Consider the following 26,820-nt stretch of genomic DNA (forward strand, 5'->3'; position numbering starts at 1 on the left):
GTGGGCGGTAGTGGAAAGGGTTACAGAGGCACATAATGGGCTCAGGGACTGAACTCCACAATTCATTTAGCTAAACAAGTTACAATCTTGATGAGCTAGTTACAAAATTCAATATAAGTCGTCACATCAACAATGGGTTCGAGATCGACCCCATCAGGTACAGGTTCTAAATTAAGCAACTGACATATGTGGAGAGCTAGTGTCACAATTGATATGTTTGTCCTGCACACCGCCCCCCATCCAGTGGGCAGCGGTGGATAGGTTACAATCACTCAGTTACTACCTACAGTTAGCAAACTGGGGATATTTGGCTAAAATTTCTGGTAGCAGATCATTTTGAATGAAATATTTACACATCGCTGGAACATTGATTATAGAATTGTCTCTAAATTCACGTATCTTTTCGCACTCCATCACATAGTGACGGAGGGTGTGCGAATAATTTTGTTGACACAGTTTACATTTGGTCAGGTCTACATCAGCAGATAATGAGAATTCCCAGAGATACTTGTAACCGAGTCTAAGCCGAGCAGTAGTAACATCTAGAAGTCTGCTGATTTTATTGGATGATCCATAGATGTGTGGCTCCTCTTGCATGATAGTATGATGATAGATGGAATTACTGGTGTCAATTTCACTTTGCCTCAGATCTACAAGATCTTGTTGAAGTTCTCGGTGTACTGCTGCTCTCAGATTGCTCATTGACAATCCAACGTTACACTCAACCGTTTATCAACAAATCTGCGTGAAATAAGCATTGTTCTGAGATGAATACTGCGGGTTTCCAGCTCGACGAGCCATGAAAACTGCAATTTTTTAACAACTAGAAATATCTTCGGTTCTACTTAAAAATTTGTCAGGTAGAGCTTTTACATATAGATCCCATTTATCTCTTTCTCCTGACTAATAAATAATTTTGGTTTAATAAGTTATCAACATGTTTTAAACATGTTGATAACTTTCGGCGTTCGTCTATTCCCGAAACGCTGCGCGTACTAGTGGCTTTACAAGATTGTAAATACTATGCTATGTATTCTCACAAACCCAATGTACCTTCTTGTATATAAATAAATAAATAAATAAACAAATAAATAAATAAATAAATAAAATTCCATGTGGGCGACCCTTTTGGGAAGGCGATAGTTGGGTTGACCCAAGCCAGAGTTGGGTGTGACTCTAACAAGGGTTGGGACATTGTTAGTGTTGTGAAGCCACTAGTAAACAGCCTGACTGCAGGAACTGGCAGACATCACTGTGGGCCTGGTTGTGTGTCTCCTGCTGCTGCACACTTGTGGCAAGTGTTTGGGCAGATGCTGTAGAGTTATTTGACCAGACCACACACTAGAAAGTGAAGGGACGACGACGTTACGGTCCGTCCTGGACCATTCTCAAGTCGGTTGAGAATGGTCCAGGACGGACCGAAACGTGGTCGTCCCTTCACCTAGTGTGTGGTCTGGTCGAATTACTTTAGCCACGTTATTGTGACTCCTCGCCTGCCTGTAGCGTTATGAGAGGTGTTTGGGAGCCACCTGTTGGTTCAGAGGGTCAGCACCTGAGGTGCAAGAGGTCGGCCAGTTATGTCCCGTGTGTGGGGTAAGATAAGTGTTTCTCTTTCTCCCGCCCCCCCTCCCCATGGAAGGTATGGCTGTTAATGGATTTATAATAGTATTTTTTATGTATTTTTATTATATTTATATATATACAAGTAGGTACATTGGGTTTGAGTACATAGCATTGATGTTTTTACAAAGTCACTAGCATTTATAGGGCATTTCTACCAACATGTATGTATACACATACATACACACACATACACTACCCTGTATATATATGTTGTTAAATATGACTGAAAAAGTAAAATTAATAATTCTAACACGAATTTTCTCTATTTCTTATTTCTTTTCACTGTCGATGGTAATTGAAAAATCAATTCTCCAAAATTCATTGTTATTTCTAATCTAGTCAACCCCTTGGTATGTATGGGTGTTAATGGTTGTGTGTGTGGGGGGGGGGGATGTGCACACACATACATACAGTTCCTTGAAATGATTAATGGTTACACTGAATAATGAAATACTGTACTGTATTTTGCTCATGTTTAAAAATTGTAATACTTTATTAATTTTGTTTATTGTGAAATATAGAATGTACAGTACTAGGAACTAAAAAATATATAAAATTTTCAGAATGCTTCAGTAGTCCAGGTGAACAGCACAGAATGGCAACTGATCAGTGTAAAAGGGTTTCCTCGCCTAATGTCGAAGATCAGATATCTGAAACAGTAAGATATGATACGCGCAATGTATAACCTGTACAAAATAGACAACTTCCATACAAATTATTTTCAGTCTTATTAAACAGTAGTACTGAATTATCCATTAATCCCAATAAACACTCAGAATATTATGTAAACAAATATATATTATCTTACGAATATGTGATTGTAACACTTTTTACTGTATGTTCTGTAGCTAACATTGAGGTACAATTAAGATGTGCCAGTTCTGGGTCAGCGCCGCCTTCAGACCCATCTTCATCTGGTCGGCGCGGTGCTTGCTCTGTGCGTCAGCCGGGTTCTTGTAAGGAGCGTCGGCCCTTTTGCGGTTTGCCCTATTGACGGGGCGTTGTTTGGGGGGGGGGGCCCTCACTTTGTTCGCTCGTGCAGGGTCTCATGATTTGTGGGCGTTTTTTATTCGTTTCCGACCGCCTGCGGTAGCGTTGGGAGGCCCCTCCTCTTTCAAGGGGTTCGGGGCTGATGGGGCAGGTCTTTTCTCCTCTGCTCCGTCGGGTCATCTCAGAGTGGGTATGCTTGGGCATGGTCAACACGACGATGTCCCTTAGGTGGGTTTCCCATCTATTCCCAGTCACAAAATGGTACTGTATGGACCTGCGGTTCATTCAGGATTTGTTCCGTCTAAACCTTTGGCTTTTTGCCCCTTTTTTCGGATGACTACTCTGTCCCAGGTCCAGGTTCTGTTGGAGCTGGGTGTTTGGGTGGTGTGTGTGGACCTCCAGGATGCGTATTAGCACGTCCCAATTCATCCGGAGTTTAGTGATTAACTCGGGTTTGTTTTGGGGCGTCTCGGTTACCGCTTTCATTGTCTCCCACTCGGGTTGCATCTGGCATCCCGTGTGTTCACACACCTTACCTGGGTCGTGGTGGCCCATCTGTCTCTCTTTGGCCTTTGGTTCTGGCTGACCTCGACAACTGGCTTGTCTGGGCTTTCAGCCTGTCCTCGTGTCTGCTCGCCAGGGACTTGGTTCTGTCTTTGCTTGCCGGGTTCAGGTTCTTGGTGTACTGGCGGAAGTACCATCTTGTTCCCTCTCGGCCTTAGTTTCGGGTGCTGTTTGCTCGGTGTCTGAACCCAGGGGGTTTTCCTATGGATCCGTCTTTTTCCAATGATTGGTCCGGTCCGTTATGTGGCTGGTTATCTTCTCAGGTCTTTGTGTCTGGTACATTTAACTCGAGCCTGTCACTGTCTGTTTGGTGATCAGGTGGCTTCGTTGATGGTGTCTCGCCTGTGTACTTCGTCTCGGAGGTAGTTTGTGGTTTACCGGCTGTCCTTCAATTTTTCTTTTTGTCTCTTCGTAGGTATACAGTACTGCATTTTTGTTAAGGTGGTCTTGTCCTTTCTCTATTGGCTGTTCAGGACCGTCATTGTATGCTGCATACTGTTGCCTTGTGTTGTGCTGGGGGAGCTGCTACGGCTTACTTTCGGTTTTGGTGTTCCTTTTGCTTCGTTTCGCGGGCGGTCTCGGGCGTCATTTCACCTCGCCCTGCTCATGCACCGCCCGAGCCATCCTGGTGTTTGGACAAGGTGCTTGCTCTCTTATCTCCCTTCCCCCTCAGTTTGTTGTGGCCCCTTTGGTTCAGGATTGTTTCTCAGAGGTTTCTTCTCCTTTGGGTTCTGGTGTTCGGTTTGTTTATTTGAAGCCGTCTCTTCTTCTCTGGTGAGGTTGGGACGGCTGTTTTCCGGTGGGGTCCCATAGGTTGTTGTTGGTTTGGCCGGGGGTCCATCTTCTTGTGTCTGATTGTGGCTCTCGGCCATTGCCTGCATTCCATGGCCTCTGTGGCATTGGATGCGCTTTGGGTTAACCCGGGTTCCCTTCGTCCCTGTTCCAGGGTTCGGGTTTCGGGCGCGTGGTTTCCGCCTCCCGGGTTTGTCCCTCTTTTTGTCCCTGTCTTTGGGTAGACAGCTCCGGGGAGCCAAAGGGGCTTCCCCCAGAAAACCAGCGTTGAATGTAATGAAACGCCATTTTCTGGGCGAGACCCGGAGGCTCCCCGGCATCCCTCCCTCCCTCCGGTTGGCGGCTTTTTTGCGTGTTTTGACATCCAGCCTCAGAATTGAAGGTGTGGGTTGCCGGCACCAGGGGTCTGGGGATCTCCCTTTCCCCTCCTGGGAAGTGGAGAGCTGCGCAGACGTCGGCCCAGCATGTGATGATGTCATGCTCGTTTGCTTGATTTTATTTGGGAGTTCTGTCCACTCGTTTGACTTTCAGTAGCAGTTTCAACCAGAATAGGGGTTTGTTTTGGGATGCTTACCTTTCTGGGTACCTGACCCGGTCGATGGCAGACATAGAATGCTTCAAATCACACGTGCTATTCTATAGGCCATTGCTCCTCGTGCCTCTCTGAATGGGCTAGGTTCTGGCTCGTGGTCCCTGGTAGGCCTATAAACTCCATTCATACTGACTGATGACAAAGTAGTATATTACATATCGGCCTGGATAGCTCCGGGGAGCCTAGGGGTTTCACCCAGAAAATGGCGTTTCATTACGTTCAACGCTGGTTTTTTGAGGACCCGGCCCTTTAAATATGGTGACAACATCGTGTGAAACAATGAAAAGACAGTTTTGTTAGAAAAATGAATTAACTGAAGAAGTAAATGAGTGAGAGTGAAAGTTGAGCAAGTTTGAGGTTTAAATCTGAAAATTATACTGTAGTAACAACAATTTGTCTTGCTTTAAATTAACTACATTTATTTCTATATAAAGAATGTTGTAAGGTATATAGATAATATGAGAACCAGTGAACAACTTGTTTTAATCTTTTTTCCAGTGGTCGTCTATATTCATAAATGGATTTGGAACTATGACTTACTCTACAGTGTTTGTCAAGCAATTAGTTTCAGTGGCATTGTCGACCATCACTTATCTGCGCGCCCTTTTTCCAGAGGTAATGTATCGCCACGTGGTTTTTTAGATGAGCTGGAAGTTAAGCAGCAAAATATGATCATATAATGAAATAAAAGAAAAGTTATTTTTTAACTGGAGAGAATACCAACCAAGAGAAAATAAAATACTATAAATGCTTGCTTCATAAGATTTTATTTAGTAGATGCACAGTATAATAGTTTTTATGTAAAGAATGTTTCATTCATTAAATTTATTTATGTACAAGAAGGGACATTGGACTTGAGAGAGTACATAACATTGGTGTTCTTACATTCTTGTAAAGCCACTACCACGCATAGCATTTAAGAATTTTAATTTATTTTAATTTTTATAATATTTTAAATATTCTATTTATTTAGGAATAATTTTTTTTTGTTCTATAAGATTCAGTTAACAGTTAATCTTGACTCTGTTTGCAACAATGATTTCTAGAATAAAGCTGCTCTTATCTTATTAACAGTAAAACATGTAATGGAAACTATTGAGAAATATTCTGTGATTAAGTTATTGAATTCCAGTAGACCTTCAGTACTCTTTACTGTTTATTTCAGACTTGTTTGCTGTACTTTGATAAATCCTACCTTCTATGCCATAAATTCTTGCATTAGGTGCAGTGTACAGAGTTCTACACCTATTCATAGTAAGAAGTAGTCATATTGAACTGTTAAAGTGCAGATTTTAAAACTACAAGTGGATGATAAGTATTCACATATTACCTGTATTCATTTTTGTATTTACATGTAAGAAAGTAAAATATTTTTCTTTTTTAATTTTGGTGTGTAAATTATACATTCTCATCAAGTTCCGGTACATGCATGTTGGATGAATATATTTGTTAACAGGCTTTTAATTCTATCTTCCTTAACAGGATGCATATAGCGACAAATATGTTGGTGGTGTAAACCTCAAGCTCTTGATGTCAAGGAGCCAACACATTGGACCCAATTCTTTTGTGGAGAATATAGAAGCATGTTTTGATGCCCTAGAGAAGCAGTATGTAAGTTATCATTTTGTAATAAATTATTTATTCATTCCTATGCCAACAAATATACCATGAATGTTGTATGACACCAATAAATTTGATGATATTTATGAAGATGATAAGCTTTAAGTAAAGAAAAGCAAGAAGCGAGGATGAAAGGGGAGGGGGAAGGCAATAAGAGAGGGAGAAAGAGAGGAGTGAGTGAAGAAAATATTAATGAAATAATGGACAAGAGGAGGAAGAAAGGGAGATAGGAAGGTTATCTTGAAATGTTTTCGGGGCTTAGATGATGCTCCTAGCAGACAATTAAATAAAACAGAAAAAGTAAAACAAATATATGTAACAGTAAAAATATATATGAATTACTCTTTAAATGGTATACATAATCACTGCAATATAATCCTAGTTCAAGATAGGGCTATAACAATGTATATCTCCCAAATAAGATTATAACCCAAGACATAAAGCAAAAGAAATGTTACTTAATTTAGAAATTAGGTGTTATCACCAGCTGGTCCCCAGAGCTACTAACTCTCCTACCAGTGTTCACAGCTCCACACCAGTCTCTGGCTACTTCCTCTCCAGTTACCACAAAGCAGATACATTCTCTAATCAGACGCACTATGAACGAAAGCAACCACTTTCAAACACACAATCATACTAATATAATGTTTTACACATTCTAATAATATAATTAAAAGTATAAACATTCTTAATTAGCTTAAAGGACTATGTATATAATGGTTCAACATGTTGGCAACACCCACTGGACATGTCTCTCGCTTCCTAACTCACACAGGTGCACACATATATGACAGGAACACTTCTTGTTCACGTAACAGGCCAGCCATGACACCCCTCATATACTATACAATAAACATACAATACTATCATACATTTTAATACATTACCAAATACATCATTTACTTTATCAATGCATATGCAATTCCCTCTCATGCACATCCTACCATCTGAGATGGGTGTATGAGGTATGTTCTCTGTGAGAGCCAGGTTATCATAATCATTACCTGGGTCGTAACACCCACCATGTATCTTTGGGACTCTGCACTGAAACTTCTTTGAAGGAGCAGAAGTCTTCTGCATCTAGATCTCCTGCCTACTTATTCATGGCTGGTGGCTCAAGTTTGGAGACTGGCTCCTTAGTGTCTGTTTATGATGGAACTTCCTGGGCTACAATGGGTTGCTGTTTGACCCATCCTGGGCTCTGTGTGGAGGGTCTTTCTCTCCGGGTAGGGAAGCTTTGTATTCCCCCGACCAGTTCAAGCTAACACCATCTCGGCTTTTCCTTAGGTGAGTTACTGTATGTATTAGGTGTATACTGTAGGTGTTTGCATTGGATTAGCCTATTTTATGAAGATTCTTGCAGTCTTGTCTCCTCTGCACTTGCAAAATGGGACATGTTGTTCTTGTTATCTTGATACTGCTGCTTCCTGGTTGTAGTATGAGGTTCCAATCTTGTCCTGGCTTACAAGTAACCTGCTTTCTTGAGGGAGCCCCTTGTGGCTCCCTGAAGCTACTGTGCTGATACAGTACCAACTTCTGGGTGCCATCAGTTGCAGAGTTCTTTGACATCTACTGAAATCCTAAGCCAGAACCTGGCCCCCTCCAGAAAGATGCAGGGAGCAGTAACACAATTAAAAAAAATTTTAATGAATTTATTATCAATGAATCTGCTGGTTAGAAGTGAGACAGTAGCCTGAAAACAGCCAAAAGATTGAAAATTCACAAAACTATCTCAAACTCATTCGCCATGCCTCCCCCTCTCGGAGGATAGGGAAAGGAGGCAGCCTGGGTCAGCTGGGTGCTCTACCCTCGGTTCTTTGCCGATGGTATCGGTGCCTGGTTACCTTCTCTTCCTTTCTGGCTCCGATGTCCTATTTTCAGATAAGTGGTGTTTTGTTTTTGTGGCTGTTCCTGTGCATCCTTATGCAGTGTAAGCCAGGAGTAAAGAGCACTTGGAGCTGCATGTGCACTGGGCTACCTTCCCTGTGTGCTCCTTTGTGCTGGCCTTGCAATACCATGGTTTTCTTCCCTGACGTGTTCGGGGGACAGAACAGAGTCCTGTCAGCCAGGTATTTTGGTAATGTTCCTGGTCTTTTGCAGCTGTGAGTAGTCTTGGGTTGTGTGTCGCAGCCGATGGTCTCTTCTTAGTTGTGACACCTATGGGGGTGCTCCTGCCTTTCCAGCAAGTGCCTATTTTCTTCCTTCTTCATGGGTTGATAGTTTCAAGGAGCCACAAGTAGCTCCCTCCAGAAAACCAGTATTGAATGTAATGAAAGGCCAATTTCTGGGTGAGCCCTGGTGGCTCCCCGACTCCCTCCCTTTCCCAAGAAGTTAGGGAGGTTTCAATCGTCATAGAACTAAGGGTGTAACAGCTGGCTGACCCGGGTTGCCTCCCTTCTCCCTCTAAATGAAGTGGGAGGTGGGGCGAATTTTTGATAGTTCGTTTACATTCTTGGTGCAGTTCTTTTGGAGGTTTTAAGGCTGTAGTCTCGCTTCTACCCAGCAATAGTCTGTTTTGTTTCACTGACTTTCTGAGTGCCTTCCTTGATGGCAGACATAAATAAATTCACAGAAATTTTATCGTGTGTGTGTCACTGCTCCCTGCACCTCTTTAGTGAAGGGCCCAGATTCTAAAGCTTGTGATCCCTAGTAGGCCAAAAAGAACTCTGCGACTGATGGTACCTAGAAATTTGGCACCATATTGGTATAGTAGTGTTATGAAGCCACTGAGGCTCACCAAGAAATTGGTGTTTAATTACATTGTGCTGGTTTTTTCAAAAAGGAAGTGGCATGTTTTTGCTGGTCTCAGATACTTGCACGAAAGAAAATGTCCTCTGTTTTTCATGTTTGCCTTCAAGTCTATCACAGGGCATTGTTTTCCCTGCCTTAGTTCTTAATTCATGCTCTTAGTTGCCTTATGCCCAGATTTCCCTTATGTTGGCAATGTGGGCTATTGTTTGTGTCTTTGTTGCAGTCTGAGCTGGAGGCTGCTACTTGGGTCATGTTGTTCATTAAGGACAACATGGACAGCTGATTTTTTACCCAAATTATTTGTGCCTCTTCTGTAGGATGCAGTTTCTGACTATTTTGGCTCATCATACTTGCCAAAAGACCGATGTTGTTAAGCTTCATTGGCTTTTCATACATTTATTTCACTGATTTAATTTATATTTACTAGATATTAATAATAACAATTAAATGTTTCAGCTGAGGGAGTTAAATTTAATAATATATGAGCAGGACCCAGATTTTCCTCTAGAGCTCTATGTTTTCAAGTTCCATTATACTGGTGGTTCGGCAGTTCTCTCCTATTTCAAAGGCTTTAACAAATTGTAAGTACGGTATAAGATCTATTTCTCAATAAAATGTTGTACGTATTATGTATTTTCAATGTTGGTGTAAACTTGATTTTCAACTTGTAAAAGTGGACTTCTTAATTCATTGTTTACTACTGTATATTATTTAACCCTTGGAAGGCTATGAACTTAATAGCCTTCAACACTGCCAGGTGCAAAAAAAAAAAATTGTTTTATAAAAGTGTTTGTTTTTTCTGACCACAGGGGGGGGGGGGTTCGTATGTGACATATTTTGGCTGCAGTAGGGTGAGGAAGTCTCAAAATGTAGGCGTTGACTGAGCAAGCGTCGGAGGCGGTCTTCCTGTCCAAGCTGTCAGGCGGGAGTTGCCACAATGATGTTATTACCTAATTATTTCAATGTCTGAATTATTTTTATTTTTTTTTTTTTTTGCAGTAATAATATTCAAAAGTGTGTAGTGTGATATATTTATATAATAAAATGCATGAATTATCACTATACTCAAAATTATGGTGTGCATATTAGTGATTCAATTATGTTCATAAAACCATAACCAAATAGTTTTGCTATAATTGCACTATATACACAGGTTATATATAAGTATCTGCATGTTTTGTTCAACATAACAAACCGCTAAATTGGTGTGGTAAGTCATAACATCGATGAGTGACTGCCACACACTAGCCAGCAAACGCCACCACCTTCCCTCCCTCACCTCGCCTCACTTGCCATCACTCCTCCCACCATAATGTTTTTGCTTTTATTCGCTATATACAGATTTTATATATAAGTATCTACATGTTTTGTTCACCATAACTGTACAATTAAGCTGATTTGGTGCCCAAAGAGCGTAGTAGCCAGCCTAATCAGACAAGGGATATTACTGACATTGGTTTAATAATTATGGTGGGTATATTGTAACTGAGACAAAGCAATAGAGGACATTGGTATCTATCTAGCAGTGCATACCAATGCAACTGGCAGAGAATTGTGGTGGCAGGTGTTCAGTAGGAAGGGGAGGTATTGACAGCGATAATGCTTGTAGTGACATCTATGAGAAAGTTGTGTAGGAAAGCATGTTGCAGAAAAGAGTGTACTGAAATGGACAACTTGCAGGTTATGCTTCACTTTGTGTATATCTGAGAGTACATACATGGCATGCAGTAATCACCACAGGTTGTCTTCTCTGTTGGGTTAATGTAGTTTAATTCTGTACGCTTCATAAAAATGTGGTTAGGTTCAGTTACATTAATATATTTAATTTCATTCTTATTCTCAAATGAAGTACTTAAATATGTACTGTGGAAGATGAATTTTTAATTGTTTATTATTAAAAGTGTATCTTACAGGAATGAAAAGATGTTAAACATTCAGGTCTGTACAATGAAGATGCTTCGGTCAATTATCATGAAGATACAGGAGTTTGATCAGCTTCCAGATAGTGTATCATGTGGCTTCAAGTTATTGTATTATGATGATGGTAAAAGTCAATTTAGTGTTGTTTTGCAATTAAATATATCGGGTCTAATATTTTATTAATTTTGGATTGAGCAAATTGAGGATTGATTGGGGAGGGGGGGAAGGGGAGGGGGAGGGGGAGGGGGGAGGGGGGGAGGGAGGGGGACGAGGACACCGGTGGAAGCAGAGTACCCAAATGAGTCAGAGACATTAGAAAAAACTTTTTCATTGTCAGAGTACAGTAGTTAGTAAATGGAATGCACTAGGAAGTGATGTGGTGGAGGCTGACTCCATACAGTTTCAAATGTAGATATGATAGAGCTCGAGAAGCTCAGGAATCTGTATACCAGTAGATTGACGGTTGAGAGGCGGGACCAAAGAGCCAAAAGCTCAACCTCCGCAAGCACAACTAGGCGAGTATATTTAAGTGGGAATGAAGCAAATTGCCTCGCTGGATAATTTTGTCTTGGGGTGTAAATTTTGTTTTTTGTTTCCAATTAAATGGTGAAACACGTGCATAAATTGTACCAATGAACTAACTAATTATTGAATTTTAATTTGAAATATGTATAGTATATAAAATAACTACATTGTTAGGGTTAATCATTAATTTTTTCTTTGACATTCTAAATTGATGCATCAGTGACTAACGTCTCTCTTCATACATCACCTTTCATAAACTAGTTTAATTGACTGCAGGGTAGGCTCTAGCTTTCGCATGGTAAAATCGGGCAAGATTGTGTATGGCCATCTTGGTTTTCCATATACAGGTATGTTTATGTACTCTCCCATGACCGTAGGTTTGTGCTCATAATTATCTTTCCTACAGTAACTCCATCAGACTATGAACCTGTTGGTTTTGTGCCAGTCATAACCTGTGACACCAAGTTTTCCTCTCATCCAGTAAACATTAAGGTGCGTACATATCTTGTCTTTGCTGTATCAATCACTTAAATTTTATTCAGAAATACTTTACCTTCACATTGTACCTAAGATTTATTATCTTATCTTCAGTTGTGCAAAATATTATGTACTTGGTCTTATTATAAAATAAATTAAATTCCTGTCAATTATGTCCTGTATCACCTTCTCATCCTTCTTGTATGCCTGAGTGAATGTATTTTTATAATACGCTACAATGTTATGGGGGGGATTTTCCCAGCAGGCAATTGTTGAATTTATTTTTCCACACATCTGCTACCACTCCTGTACACAGGGAGTTGTAGCAGGTAGGTAGGAGTACACACACACTGTATGTGTGTGTGTGTGTGTGTGTGTGTGTGTGTGTTTATATACTGTATATATATATATATACAGTATATAAAAGTTGGCATGTTATTTAGGTATTATTAATATAGCATTTTAATATGTGTACTGCACTACATTTTTTTTTTTTTTTTTTTTTTTTTTTTTTTTTAGATGGGTAGCGTTCAAACATCGCACCACAAAGTGAGTCTTAATGTTTCAACGGCTTACAATGGCAGCTTGCTTAGTAGAGCTTGTGATACAGAATACCACCCTTGTCTTATGGTATGTATTCATTTCATATTTGATTGATTATATATACACACACACCCCTCACAGTTATGGCCAGAGCCACCTGTGTGTGTGCTTGTATATGTACTTGCATGTGTGTGTGTGTGCTTGTATATGTACTTGCATGTGTGTGTGTGCTTGTATATGTACTTGCATGTGTGTGTGTGTGCTTGTATATGTGTGTGTGTGTGTGTGTGTGTGTGTGTGTGTGTGTGTGCACTTTAATTATCATCTTTATAGATCATGTGAATGAGGCTGAAATAAAGAATGTTTGAATTAATGCCTCTAAGTTTTAACAGATATTGGCAGAGTATGAAGAGCACTAGAGTATAAAGAAAAGCTTATCTTATAGTATAATGACTTGACTCTCCTGTGGATGATTGACCTTTTAACATACAATTAATATAGTTCACAACATAAATGATTGTTGCACATTCTCAATGTGCAAGTGCTAGGTGTGTGGTGGCTTGACACTCCAACCTCCTACTTACCCGCCAAACACACGACGAAACTATGACATTGCTACAACATTTGAACAAGTTTTAACACTTAACCAGTTGTAGCAACCTATATAGCAAGGAGCAAGGAGTAACAACGTTCTAATATGTCATGAAAGTGTTATAACAAGATGTATAAACATTATTACAATTTGTAACAAGCAGCAATAGGGACAGTTATGTTGTGTGTTTGGAGGGTAGCAACTAGATGTCTGCTTATGTGCTTGAGCATTTTTGTGGCATATGAACTTTTCATCTCTTGGCCATTAATTAGTGTCATAGATCATTAACTCAGTTTATTCATAATTTTGTGTGAATCTATATGTTGTTTGTCTCTAACATCCCACTTACTACCTCTCCTAGTGAAGATGTTTTGTTGCCTCTGAATGTTTCCATGACTTCCTCATTCTGGTCCCACCCCTTATGAAGTGTTTGTCATGTCGACGCTGTCAATACCTTAAGTACTGTACCTATCATATGTGGCATGATCATACCTCCTCTCTTCTTTTCTCCATTGTTGTGATTTGTAGTTCATAACCTGCCTTCATAGCTTAGTTCATTTGGTTCAGGGACTAAATTGGTAGCAAATCTCTCAAATTGTTCTAGGTTTTAAATTCACGTATTTAGGTGTGGCCTTCATTCCGGTGTCATGTGTTTCATTGTTCTTACAATTATGGTGTGTAATATCCATTTTTTTTTTTTAACCTTGTACTGTGCATCACTCTGCTGTCTTGTATGTCATAATGTTGCCATAAGTTTTCACTTTTCTTGTTCAATTTGCCATATGCAAACTTTGTGTTTCCTTCGAAAGATAACATACTATGACAACCTCTTGGACATGTTAATCATGCCTGGATTATTATGGATCTCATTACTTTAACCCTTAAACTGCGCAACGCGCCTGCAGGCTCGCGTCTGGTTTGCGCAACGCGCCTCCGGGTATTTGTATTTTTCACGTTCCATTCAAAACTCCCGCGGCCACATGGGGTTCACATCAGCTTCCTCAGGGCTCTTGTAAACAGACGCCATCTTTAAAAAAAATCGTGGTCCACATTCCCGGGTGTGGGAGCCTCAGTAGTGTGTGAGCAACCAAGGCTGGCGCTCGCAGCATGAGCGCACAGCACTGCTGTTCAGCATGTGACCACAGCATCGCCTAATAATGTCAAAATATATATATAACTTGTATTATTTAGCTATGATAGTGTTATATTAGAGCCTGAGTGTGATAATGACTGGGTACAATGTTCAAATATCAGTGATTCAATGCTGTTCGCGATGTTCACAGCGCTAGCCACAGCACCACAGCATTATTTCGTTCATCTAGGAATCTTCAAATGATGTCTTAGGTTCCTTTTCAAAATGTGTGGTCAATTATTCATTTACAGGAATTAGTGACCAGGATTGTGATAATAGCAGGAATGTGGTTATAATTAGCGTTGTGCGTAGTATTGTGGAAGGAGGAATTTTGATGAGGGAGGGAGGGCGAGAATTGAGGTAGCCTCATTGTATGTGTGGCTGCCACTCATGTTTTGCTCACCATACTAGCTTAGTGGTTCATTATGGGCAACACATATGTACATGGGTATATAAAGTGTGTGTATATAGTGTAAGAACAGCAACAGGAGAATGTTGAGAGGAGCTATTTTGGTGAGGGAGGTGACGTAATCGTAGCGTCGTCTGTGTGATTTTTCATGCAGTGTATGGTGGCCACTGTACTGTTTGGACACAATACCGGCTTACTTGCATAGTTCTGGTAAATAAAACATGTAGACAGGTATATAGAACATGTGTAATAAGAACTATAACAATATGGTGGGAGGAGCAATGTTGGCGAGTAAGATGTTGGAGTGAGGGAGACTACCTGGGTGTGGCTGCTCTCACTCGAGGTGTTCTGAATGTGTTCATGGCCAAATGCTAATATTGGCCCATACGAAGCAGCTCCTATTGGCCCATATGAGGCAGCTGCTATTGGCCCATATGAGGCAGCTGCTATTGGCCCATACGAGGCAGCTGCTATTGGCCCATACGCGGCACCTGCTATTGGCCCATACGAGGCAGCTGCTATTGGCCCATACACGGCAGCTGCTATTGGCCCATAAAAGGCAGCTGCTATTGGCCCATATGGGGCAGCTGCTATTGGCCCATACGAGACAGCTGCTATTGGCCCATACGAGGCAGCTGCTATTGGCCCATACGAGGCAGCTGCTGTTGTCCCATACGAGGCAGCTGCTGTTGTCCCATATGAGGCAGCTGCTATTGGCCCATACGGGGCAGCTGCTATTGGCCCATACGGGGCAGCTGCTATTGGCCCATACGGGACAGCTGCTATTGGCCCATACGGGACAGCTGCTATTGGCCCATACGGGACAGCTGCTATTGGACCATACGAGGCAGCTGCTACGCGGTGTTCTGAATGTGTTGATGATGAATGTATATAGTGTGTGACAGTGTATGTAAATAGATTGTATATATACACAAATTAGCATGATACATAGTAAATATGTGCTGCATATGTGTACACAAGTTTCATGCACGTAACACAGTGTCTACGGACAGTACGGATGTTGTACTGCGATATTATAGTGTACGTGTTCATTATACATTTGATTGGCACATAGAAACAATGAAAATGTATTTGGAAAGGTGCGCAAAAAATGAACGAAAATATATTCGCGGCAACTCGCGCGCCCCGCCCCGAGTGCCCCACCGCCCCCGAGAGCTTACGGCACGGGCGCACGGGGAATGATGACGTCACGCCCCAACTTCCGGATCCCATAGCAGCCAAAGTAATTACAATTTCAACTTTTTTTTTACATACCCATACTGAGGGAAGGGTTTTTGACACTTTAAAAAGAAAAAAGAATTTTTTCCAGAGAATTTATTTCCTGCGCACTGCGGGGGTGTCACATTTGGAGGCAACGCAGTTAAGGGGTTAAACAACAATGTTACCTGTTACATGTGCAGTACTTTGACAAATTAGAACCTTAATTTATTTCAATCATATCTATTGTTGCTGACACTAGCTGCCATCAGATACCTTGGATCTTGTCAATGGCAATGAGCATCCCCGTGTAAAAAAAAAATCTTCTCCATGCTATGAGCTTGACATACATCGTTCTTTGAAAGGTAAGTTTATGGCTTATAATGTGCACCCATGCACATGCATGGAGTACACCTACATGCACATACACACGTGCAGACAGGCATGTACTCAACTAGGTGAGTACATGGAGGCAGACAGGCATTCACACTCATGCACACCTGTTTATTCTACTATTATAAATTCAACACAATTGCCAATCATCACAGCAAGTGCCATTTCAGTATTGTATCACCTCTGTTAGAGCAATATAGTTTTTAGTACCTTTGCAACTGTTCATAATTCTTTAGTGTTAACATGATGCTCACAACTATTATTGCTTTTGTCTTTATTAATACTTAGAGCCTTCTTGGGTCACTTTGATGGTTGATTTACTTTTAAATTACACATAGTATATCTTGTCATTATGATATCATTGTCAGTGTATGAGTTACTGTTATCAAGGTTGATAGGAGAAGATCAGCACTATTCTAGTTGGGAGAGAGAAATCTGCCTTTGTCATCTTATTCATCCCAGCCTTGCTTAAGGAGGCAGGGCTTAAAATATCATTCAGTATCAAGTGACCTGATTAAGCAATCTCCGTTCTGTCCCAAGAAGTCTCCTCTTAAGTGGGCTCTCACCTGGCACCTCCTTTTCATTCCTTTCTCCCCCCCCCCTTTCTTTCTGGTCCAGCTAACTTATCATTATATTTTCAATCTGTCTTGTCATTTCCTCGTGGTGTACCGTACTTATTTCTTCTTGTCTCGCAATTTGGCATTTCTCAGACTAGTAAAGTTTTCACTAATTTTAGTTACTTATTGTTTATTTTAACTTCAAATTGTTACTTATGTTTTTTATAATAAATTTCAGTTTCATGCCTGCGGCTTTCATTCTACATCCAAAAAAATTTGAATGAGTGATAGGTTTACTTAGTAAATTTTAATGCTTCACCTAATACTAAATGTCATATTTAAAAAGACAGTTTAGCAAATTGTTAACAGTATTATAAGGCTGAATTTAAGTGCTAGATAATATAATTTATATATGTTTAGGTATAAATTTTTTTGGTAAATATTGCTTTGATATGAGAATTATTAGTAAACAATCAGTTTTCTAATAATCAAAAGATTAAGAGCTGACCAGTTAATAACAAATATTAGTTGATCACTTTGGATAGACATTCTGGAAGATACTGTAAAGCTAAGTAGTGTGGTAGATGTTTCATTCAGATTTACTACATAACAATTAGTGCAGCCCCTGAAGCCCCCAGGCCTTAATCCAGCCCCCAGTACAACGTGTTAATATATACATAGACACACATCACAAATAAACATATTGCCAAACATTCTGAGAGGTAAACATATACATTTCCTCCTTCACAAGTAGTATGCTATCAAAAGTATTTGTGTGTACGTCTGATAACATGCTACTTGTGAAGGAGGAAATGTATATGTTTACCTCTCAGAATGTTTGACAATATGTTTATTTGTGATGTGTGTCTATGTATATATTAACACGTTGTACTGAATGGGGTGAGAATAGCTTGAGCTACCTCATCCCTTTGTGTGTATTTTACCTCAATAAACTTATTTCAATTTCAATTTCAATTAGGTAAAGCTCTGTCATAAATTAAATTTAATATAGTACAGTACAGTAGAACATTTCATTGTATACTCTTTTGGGGAGGTTGTTACATAATTTGGCACTCAGTGCTTTTCTTCATTAATAATAATATTAATTTATTAAATAATAAGTATTAATGATTAAATAATAATTGATTAAAATAAGATATATAAAATAATATCAATTAATATTGCCACAGTATTTGCATTTATCATCATCTTTATTCTTCACCAGCAGTATCAGGAGCCAAGAGGAAAAAGATTCGTGGTAATTTGGGTTTACTTAGAAACCCTGAAAGGTCACCCACACTGAGAAAGAACACCACCTTGTACTCTGCTCAACACACGCTGCTTCATCAAGAATTGCTTCACAAAAACTTTGACAACAGTAAGTTAGTAGATTAAATATTTTAATTTTTTCTTTGATAGTTTCTTAACCCTTAAACTGTGCAATACATCAATAGCTGTGGAGAACTGTCATGGAATTACGCACAATTATTGTTGTGTTGGAGTACCGCGGCTACACAGGGGTTGTACCTCAGATACAGTACTTCCATTATGTCTAGATGCTATTAAATTTTTATTCATCCAAACAGTTCAGTAAAGTAGGTTGTCTACATTTATAACTAAAAGAATACCTACTAATAAGCTTAGTCATCATTAGATATCATTTCAGGAGGCAGGAAAGGTTCCTCTATTTTTATTACTTTTTAGTAAGAAAAGAAGTGCTCTTTACATAATATGCTAATGAGCAGAGTGCTAGTTGCGTGAAGGGCTGCTAGTTTGTTTCCTTTCAGGGGGAGTTTCTTTGTTCTTTCTGGATGTAAATTGCAATTTTCACCAGACTATTGCTTGTTTTGTATCTCCTATCTTTCTGGTTGCCTTTCCCAGTTGATGGTGCACTATGACATACTGTACTTTAAATGTAAAGCGCTCATAGGCCATTGCTTCCTGCGCCTCTCTGAGGGGGGGCCAGGTTCTGGTGCGTGGTCCCCGGTAGGCAAAGGACTCCTGTGACTGATCCAAACTAATAAAGCACTAGATCAGTTCAGATAGCTTCAGGGAGGACATGAGAACATAAGAATAAAGGTAACTGCAGAAGGCCTATTGGCCCATATGAGGCAGCTCCTATTTATAACCACCCAATCTCATTCACATATGTCTAGCCTATGCTTGAAACAATCAAGAGATCCTACTTCTATTACGGTTCGTGGTAATTGGTTCCACAAATCAACAATCTTGTTACAGAACCAGTATTTACCCAGGTCTTTCCTAAATCTAAACTTATCCAATTTATACCCATTGTTTCTTGTTCTGGCTAGTGTTGATACTTTTAATACCCTATTAATATCCCTTTTGTTGTGTCCATTCACTCACTTGTACACCTCTTATCATGTCATCCCTAATTCTTTGCCTTTCTAGAGAATGTAATTTAAGCTTTGTCAATCTTTTTTCTTTTTTCGTAAGACATGTATCTGATTTGGGGGATTAACTCTGTCATCCTACACTGGCCATCCAGACGAGCCTTGGGAACCTCCGTGGCTCTCCCAAAAAAATGTAATTTCATTGCATTCAATGCTGTTTTTTTCAAGAGTTGAATGGGATGACATTTACTGCAGTTACTGGCTAATGGTTGCATGTACTGGGTCCAAACTCCAATTTTGAAGGCAAGATGATGGGTGTAATTTACAGGATGTGAAAATTCTTTTTCTAAGTACCTAGCAAAACTGCTGTTTTTGTGGGGAACAATTTCTTCACTTGATCAATTGTGCTTAACACAGTGAAAGGGTTAAGATGTTTTGATTTCCATGGTTTGGCATGAGTTAACCTTTGATTGATCTTGCTTATTATTATTTGTCATTGATGTTTATAAATACTGAAAAACAAAATTTAGATTTATAATAACATCAAAGAGCTACTTTGGCAGGAATTATTTTCATCTGTTGTCCATTGGTTTGAAGGCCTTACTTAGTTTTTATTTTTACTGATTCCTTTCATACTGTGTAACTGACAGTGTTGATCTTTGCTTAATCAGTCAGGTTAAAGTAATTAAATATGGATGAATAAATAAGAAAATGAGGCCACACCATTAACTAAACTAGCCATAATCTTCCTGAGCTTGATAGGAGTTTGGGAAGCTCTGATATGCTTTGGACACTCTGCATTAAAAGATTTGTGTAAAATTGGGTATTGCAGACACTATCTGAATTGGTTTCTTATTGTCGGGAACAGAACACTTGTTAGGCTTATTGAGGTCTCTCTAGGTCAATGACTGACCATATCCAGGATGCAACCCACAATAACAGTCTCCGGACTTCCTGGTACTCATTTACTACTAGGTGAACAGGCACATCAAGTGTAGGGAAGTGGGCCCAAACCATCGTTCCTTCCGGAGAAATCAAACTCTGGTCCAACTGATTGTGGCTTTGTATTGGACATTGTTAATTTATTTTAATTGTTCATTCTGTGTGCTTAAATAGGTGCTCTTTTTAATTTATATATATTTTTTCAGGTGATATAAATTCAACTTCTTGGTTAAATACAGCATCTACTAAAGATAAGAATCTTTACTCTTTATTTGGAAGAATGGATGTGATTCGATGCCCTTGTGGTGTGTGCAAAGAGGATGGTCCCACGATTACGTGTGTTCTCTGCAATCTCCGTCAGCACGCGGTTAGTTATAATAATAATAATGATGAGAAAATTGATAGGAGCCACGAGGAGGATTAAACCTGTATGCTTGGTGCTCCTAAGTACACACCCTTAGACCACTACACCTTTACATGTTCAAAAGCATTGCAACCTGGGATTCAACTGAATCCTCTAGGGGTCTTGAGGCTTCTACTGAAGCCCAACCATGGTTTCATGCATTGCCCCCGTACACTCTGGTTGTGCTCTTTAAATGCACAACAAAACACATAATTGGCCTAGGGTGTGTACTTGGGTTTCCATCACAGAGGTTTATGCCTCTGTGATGGATCCGGCTTTGTTTGAGTTCGGCTCCTCGTCCTCTTATTGGGTGCATTATGGGAGCTAAATTAAGTTGTAAAATGTTGGGAGTATCTAGAAAATAAAATTGGGTAACTTGAATCCTTGTTAGTGATTACTATGTAGAATTTGATCGTCTTGCTTGGCTCTTTTCCTCTGGTTAGGAGAATATCTTTGTTCCAAAGCTTATAGAGAAATTGTTAGTCTAGTCTTTTTTATTGTTTAGAGTTGTCCTTAGCATAATTCTCTCAATATGGGTAAAGATTCATAATTTTTTTTGTAATGCTGTTTGTGAATACACATCATTGTTTGTTTCTTTATATGTGATGTATATATTTATATAGGATGTATTTATATGTATATACTGCTTAATAATACTGTTGAATGAGATTTTATCACTATTCATTCTTCCCAGCTTGGTGCCTTCTTTTGATAATTACTTATGATTCGTTCTCACTTTGTGATATTTTTTCTTAATTCCTTTACAGGCTTGTTTCAAGTTGTTGGATGTAAAAGATACACATTTCATCCATGTATGTGAATTATGCACTGACACAGCCCATCCCTGCACTGACTATACCCTCGTGAACACAGATCTTGCCCAGGTAATGTACAAGATACAGTTTACATACACAGGATGGCTACTGCATCTTGGGCATTCATCCCCAGTCTGAGAAGCTGGAGGAAATTTTTACTGTAATGGTTGTTATTACATTATAATTGTAGTCTTACCTCTATTACTTCTGAAGTCATTGTACAGTATAACAACTACTGTACTTTAATACATGCACTGCTGCTGTACTACATCTATTGAACAGGATTATATCTACAATCATTATATAGCCTTAATTATACTTTTACAAATTAAATTTTATATTGATAGAAGAGAAATATCTTTTGCACCTTGTGAACTAGCTATTCTGCAAATACACTTGTGTTCCTGCTTCCAAATACTGTACTTAGTAAGAAGAATTGGTTCCCCACAAAACTAGAATTGTTGTACTGCTTAGTTGCTTTGATGCTAATAACATTATTGTTTCTCGCATAAAGTGTTTGTTTTATTAATTGTTAAATTTAAAGTGCAGTATAATAAAGTTGCATGGATTGGTTTATATCATTCCTGGTTATGGATAAGATTTCGTATGAATCGTCCTGAGGAAAATAATTAATTTTAATAAAAACATTTTTCCTAAAGGTGAGAGAAACTTGTTTATTTCGCCGTTTGTTGGTCCATCTGCGTAATGACACGAACTACCACACCCCTGCCTCTTTGGCCCAATTACTGCATGTGAGCACGAATGTGGGCAAAAGACTTATGGTGCGTTTGCAGTCTGAAGGTGCCTTGGTCTGTGAACCGTGTAATGAGTAAGTACAATTTACTACAATAGTTGCATGTATTGCAGCAGCATTAAAAAAGAAATTGTGTTGCTATTTTGTGCTAGTCTATTTTGTGCTTTGCTGTCATGATTGTAAGTTCTCGCTGGTCATAGTACAAAGTGACAGTGATGTACACACATATAAACAAACACTAAGTTGAGAGCAGACTTTTATTTGGAGATAACATTTTGCTTCAAATGAATTTACCAGCATATCCTGTCAAAATCTGCTCTCAACCTTGTATTTCTGTGCAATAGTCCGTGGTTTGGCACAGTGGATGATGTGCATGTAACTCAGTCAGGTTAAACACAACTGGTCTTGGCCTACACTGGATGTGTGTGTTCACATTGACAACCTTGCTCTCGGTTATGACAGTCTTTGCTAACTAGGCCTCTTTTCTCAAAAAAAAAAAAAATAACAAAAAAATTAACTATTTTCCTATTAGTTTAGCAGGATTGATATTCATCCCCCAGGTCTAAGTAATTGTCTAGTTGTGCTTGAGGGGAGTTGAGCTTTTGCTCTTTGGTTCCACCTCTCAACTGTCAATCAACTTGTGTACAGATTCTTGCTTTTATTTACCTGTTGAATTAAAATGACCACACATTATCACTTTATAATACAGTAATATAAATACGTATAATGCAACTAGTATGTACTGATATGGTTATAAATTATTTTCGCCTATCTGTTTAATTCTGGTATCTTGCCATATATGAATTATATTAACAATGACAAGATTGGTTATTTAATTCTTTATTGTTATGAATTTATCTATTGCAAATGTATACTTTAATTTATCTTTAAGCAATTGCAATGTATCAAATATTGGTTTGTTAAATATTGTAATAGATAAATTCAAGTAAAATCCAATTTGTTCATTATGATGTTTATATAGACTTACTACTTTCAAATACTGTACAGTACTGTAACTTTATTTTCTTCTCCTCTGAAAGTCCCCGAGGAAGACTGGTGGATCAGACTATGCTGCTTTTATACGTTATCCCTTATGTCTTTGGCAAGAATGATCTGCCCTCTAGTCCATCAGTAAGTATTGTAGCTAGCTCAAGTATAACATCACATTCTTATTTTAATAAAGTTTTTTGCTGGATAGTATGCTTTGTCAGGAAAGGCAGCTTAAGTCTTTATACATGTACTGGGTCTCTCCTTCACCATCAAGTCTTTGCTAGAAATCTGCTTTAATAACTGTATTTTAAAGTGTACTCTAATCCCATTCTATTAAAAGAAAAACAATCATAAAAATTATCTTGATTTAAATTGTCACTGTAATAGCATTAATAAATTTTGGATGTGGCAACCCAGATGAGTGAAGATGTAGATGCTGTTTGACCAGTAGCTGAGACAATGTTGATAAACATGATAAATATAATTTATTATTTTCTGGTAGGGACCTCTCAGTAGCTCGCTGAGCTGAACTCTGATACCTACAAGCCTTATCCCATCACACTGGGCTTCCAAGACCCATCCATCACTACTGCATTGTTCCCAAACTGTGGGCCATGGCCCCCTTGGGAAGCCTTTTTTTGCACTATGTAGGGGGGGGGGGGCATAAGTAGAGGCAGTGTGCAGGTTATGATACTAGGGAATAGGGGGGAACCTAGCTAGTGGATATATTAAAAAAAAATTGAATACAGAATGCATGAGGCCATTAATAAGGCTGCTGTATGAGAAGGTAATGACCATAGAGAGTTCAGGAACCACTGGCCTACTGGTTCTTGGATCAATGATAAGTTCAATCCTTACTCGTATGGATTGTGATGGTTCTGACCCATCACAATCAGTACAAGTTAGGTCATATTGTACAGTATTTGTATTTTTTTCCAGATTGCTATTGCTTCCCCCCATCTGATTATATACCTGTATCACAGCCTGATATTTTTCAGGATGTGCTTCTGTGTTTTTAGACCCCAATGGCTTTTCCTGGTGTTTCCATCATGTGACATACTGAATTTTGGAGTTCTTTCACCATCAAGTGTGTGTGTGTGTGCCATTTGTTGGTGCTAGATTTCAGTTTTGGCTGAGCAACATTCTAGTGGTTGCTTATCGGGCTGGCTTTGGACTGCTCTGCATTTCAGTCTCATTTGTTAGTTCAGACTGCTCAGCTGTTTTAGGGTGGGGGTGTGCTGGAGCCAACCCTTTCTTGTCAACATTGGCCAATTGCTTATTCATCCATCAGCTGCCGCACTGTTTGTAGTGTATCTGCTATTAAGCATGCCTCACAACTGTTTCTGTTCTTGTTACCCATCTTAATGCATCACTCATATGCTGTAGTTGCCTTTAAATGCCATCTGTACATTATGTTCTCTTTGGTGAATGTCTCTGAAAACAGTGGCATTTTTGTCAAGCATGGCTTGTGGTTGGGATGAAGGCAATGAAATGCTCTTGTCATGTATGCCCCAGTAGCTTCCATTCCTCACACTGTGTCTTGTGGGATTATTGGGGTTTTCATGGACAGCACCAGAGCTATCTTGGTGCAGTTAGATGTGTCATGGTATTTACTCTGCATGTCTCGGTTGTAACTTGGTAAGGGTACAGGATGGACAGAAATTTCACTTGCCTTTCTTTTCATGTGTGTTAGGTTATTTATTTTCATCCCATTATTGTGGCATCATTTGTCTTGTTTACATAGGGGTGCCTAACTTCCTTCAAGCAGTCACTTGTGCCTTTGCTTTCTGTAGAATTTTTCCCCAATTTTATGATGGTCTCTGATCCTCTGCTATCTTGCCTTGCAGAGTGAGCCTAATTCTCGTACTGTACTGTACTGTACTTAAGTCAAGCTGGGTCACGGGGAGGGGCATAGTGTGTTGGCTAAGGCTTAGCGGTACCAAAATTAAGTTCAGGAATTTACTGGGGGCCCACCAGAAGGCATTTCATTACAGTACTTTAAACACTTTATTCTTATTTTAGTAATTGACTTTTTTTTTTTTTTTTTTTTTTTTTTTGCAGATGTATTCGCCATCATTACAAATCATTAGAGACATTGTCAGCTGAGTGAGTAAAATTTTTATAAAATAATGAATAGTTTTCATCCGACATTAAAATTAGTGATAAAATGTGAAACATGTAAAGGAATGTGGGGGACAAGATTTACTGTGCAATGTAAAAACTAACCCACTGCATTGTTAAGAGATAATCATAAAACAAACAAAAAAAGAGGGATATACAGTCTTTTATTTACTTTGAAATAAGATGGAAGATGATTGTTTAGATTTCTTTAGACTTGCACTTTTTTCTTTATAATATGTTTTATCTGATGGTTTTAAGACCTATAAAAAATAGATTTATTTCTTATTTATATTACCTATACCATGAAGTTAATGTAAATATGGCACTGTATATAGAAAAATTGATAGTGCAATAAATATCTCCTGAGAGAAATTTGTTGTTGAATATTAGAAGGTTGGTAATTGAAATGAGCAAAGGTTTAGTTAGATTTCAGTGGCAAATGCATTTTTATAAGTACTATAATTACATAGTGACTTGTTGAGTTACTGCAAAACTTGCTTTCCTAACAACTTTATCCTAATTTATGTTGTTTGTAGCATTTGCATCATTTGTTTTTATAAGGTGTTCTCAAGTGGTCAGAGCAGTCGGCTCACAACTGAATGGCTCCTGGTTCCGTTTCAATTCAGGACCTGGCGTTTGATCACATTTCCTTGCACATGATGCCTCCATTCATCTAGCCAGTAACTAGGTACTTGGAAGTTAGGCAACTGTTGTGAGTTACATCCTGGGGGAGGTCAGTCATTGCCTAGTGGGACCTCAATCCCAACAGGTTTGCTGCTCCCGATGCTGGGAAATTGCAAAGTAATTCCCTTATTATTTGTATCTGCTATTTTTCCCCATATGTCTCATTAATAAGTTGGAAAGGCATCAGACTGGAGAAGATAGGAGAGCACTATAGGATAAGGAAAAAATGCTCAAATTGATATACTGTATATAAAATAAATGCACAAGGAAATCACAATGTGATGTATCAATGAGAAAATCAGTAGGAGCCATGAGGAGGATTCAAACCTATGCTCTGTATACTCCCAAGCACATGCCTTAGACCTCTACACCATGATGTGTTCAAAAGCAATGCAACCTGAGATTCAACTAAATCCTCTAGCGGTTCCAAGGCTTTAGCTCAAGCCAAGTCAGGATTTTCACCTCTCGTGGCTCCTTCTGATTTTCTAATGGATGCATCAGGTTAATGCGACATCTTTGTGCATTTAAAGAAAAGCGTTGGAGGTGAACTCCTTTTACCACACAATGTTGCATATTTGAGGGACATTTTCAAGTGCGAAATGCCGCTTGAAAATCCGTGTTCAAAAAAATGCAGAATGCTATATACTGTACAATTGAATTAAATAATGTTAACTAAATAAAGATATTTTAATTTGCAAGAGAATAATTTTTATAGAGTAAGCAATGCTTACCTTACACCTTAAGAATACATACTGGAATGAATCGGGCCAGTATATATGCCTACTAACATGTGCAACTGGAACAAATGTGGACATAGAGAATACTAGATAGTTTTCTTCAAGAAGTGCTGGTTCAACCGGACTGTGGCGGATCTGTTAGCTGCTGCAAGCAACAACCTGTTGGACCAAGTTGTCACAAGCCAAACCTGGCCCCGGGCCAGGCTTGTGGAGTAGAAAAACTCCCAGAACCCCATCCAGGTACATACCAGTACTGTAATAAGTTGTATTTCATCTCTCTACCCTTATATATATAGTGTATAGTATACATATCATTATCACA

The 26,820-nt window shown here is 39.1% G+C and overlaps 2 protein-coding genes across 6 annotated transcripts in view; one reads left to right on the forward strand and one right to left on the reverse strand.

Moving 5' to 3' along the window:
- Nucleotides 1-26,820, reverse strand: part of LOC138349497 (uncharacterized) — a 691,637-nt gene that overhangs the window by 347,332 nt on the left and 317,485 nt on the right. The window lies entirely within an intron of this gene.
- On the forward strand, nt 23-26,467 carry LOC123756422 (uncharacterized). 5 transcript variants are annotated; one of them, XM_045739578.2, is made up of 16 exons: nt 1,155-1,294; nt 1,504-1,593; nt 2,187-2,281; nt 5,060-5,176; nt 6,044-6,172; nt 9,389-9,513; nt 10,846-10,976; nt 11,784-11,869; nt 12,374-12,484; nt 16,011-16,113; nt 17,924-18,076; nt 20,201-20,361; nt 21,165-21,281; nt 21,872-22,041; nt 23,007-23,097; nt 25,018-26,467. In XM_045739578.2, exons 2-16 carry the CDS (start codon nt 1,578-1,580, stop codon nt 25,060-25,062), a joined length of 1,650 nt encoding a protein of 549 aa, XP_045595534.2. In that variant the 5' UTR covers nt 1,155-1,294; nt 1,504-1,577; the 3' UTR covers nt 25,063-26,467. The 5 variants fall into 5 exon arrangements, with proteins under 5 accessions (XP_069187256.1, XP_069187257.1, XP_045595536.2 ...); XM_069331155.1 differs by lacking the exons at nt 1,155-1,294; nt 1,504-1,593 and adding an exon at nt 23-157; XM_069331156.1 differs by lacking the exons at nt 1,155-1,294; nt 1,504-1,593 and adding an exon at nt 23-157 and having other exon boundaries at nt 17,927-18,076.

The sequence above is a fragment of the Procambarus clarkii genome, chromosome 25 (genome assembly GCF_040958095.1).
Source record: "Procambarus clarkii isolate CNS0578487 chromosome 25, FALCON_Pclarkii_2.0, whole genome shotgun sequence".
Taxonomy (NCBI): Eukaryota; Metazoa; Arthropoda; class Malacostraca; order Decapoda; family Cambaridae; genus Procambarus; species Procambarus clarkii.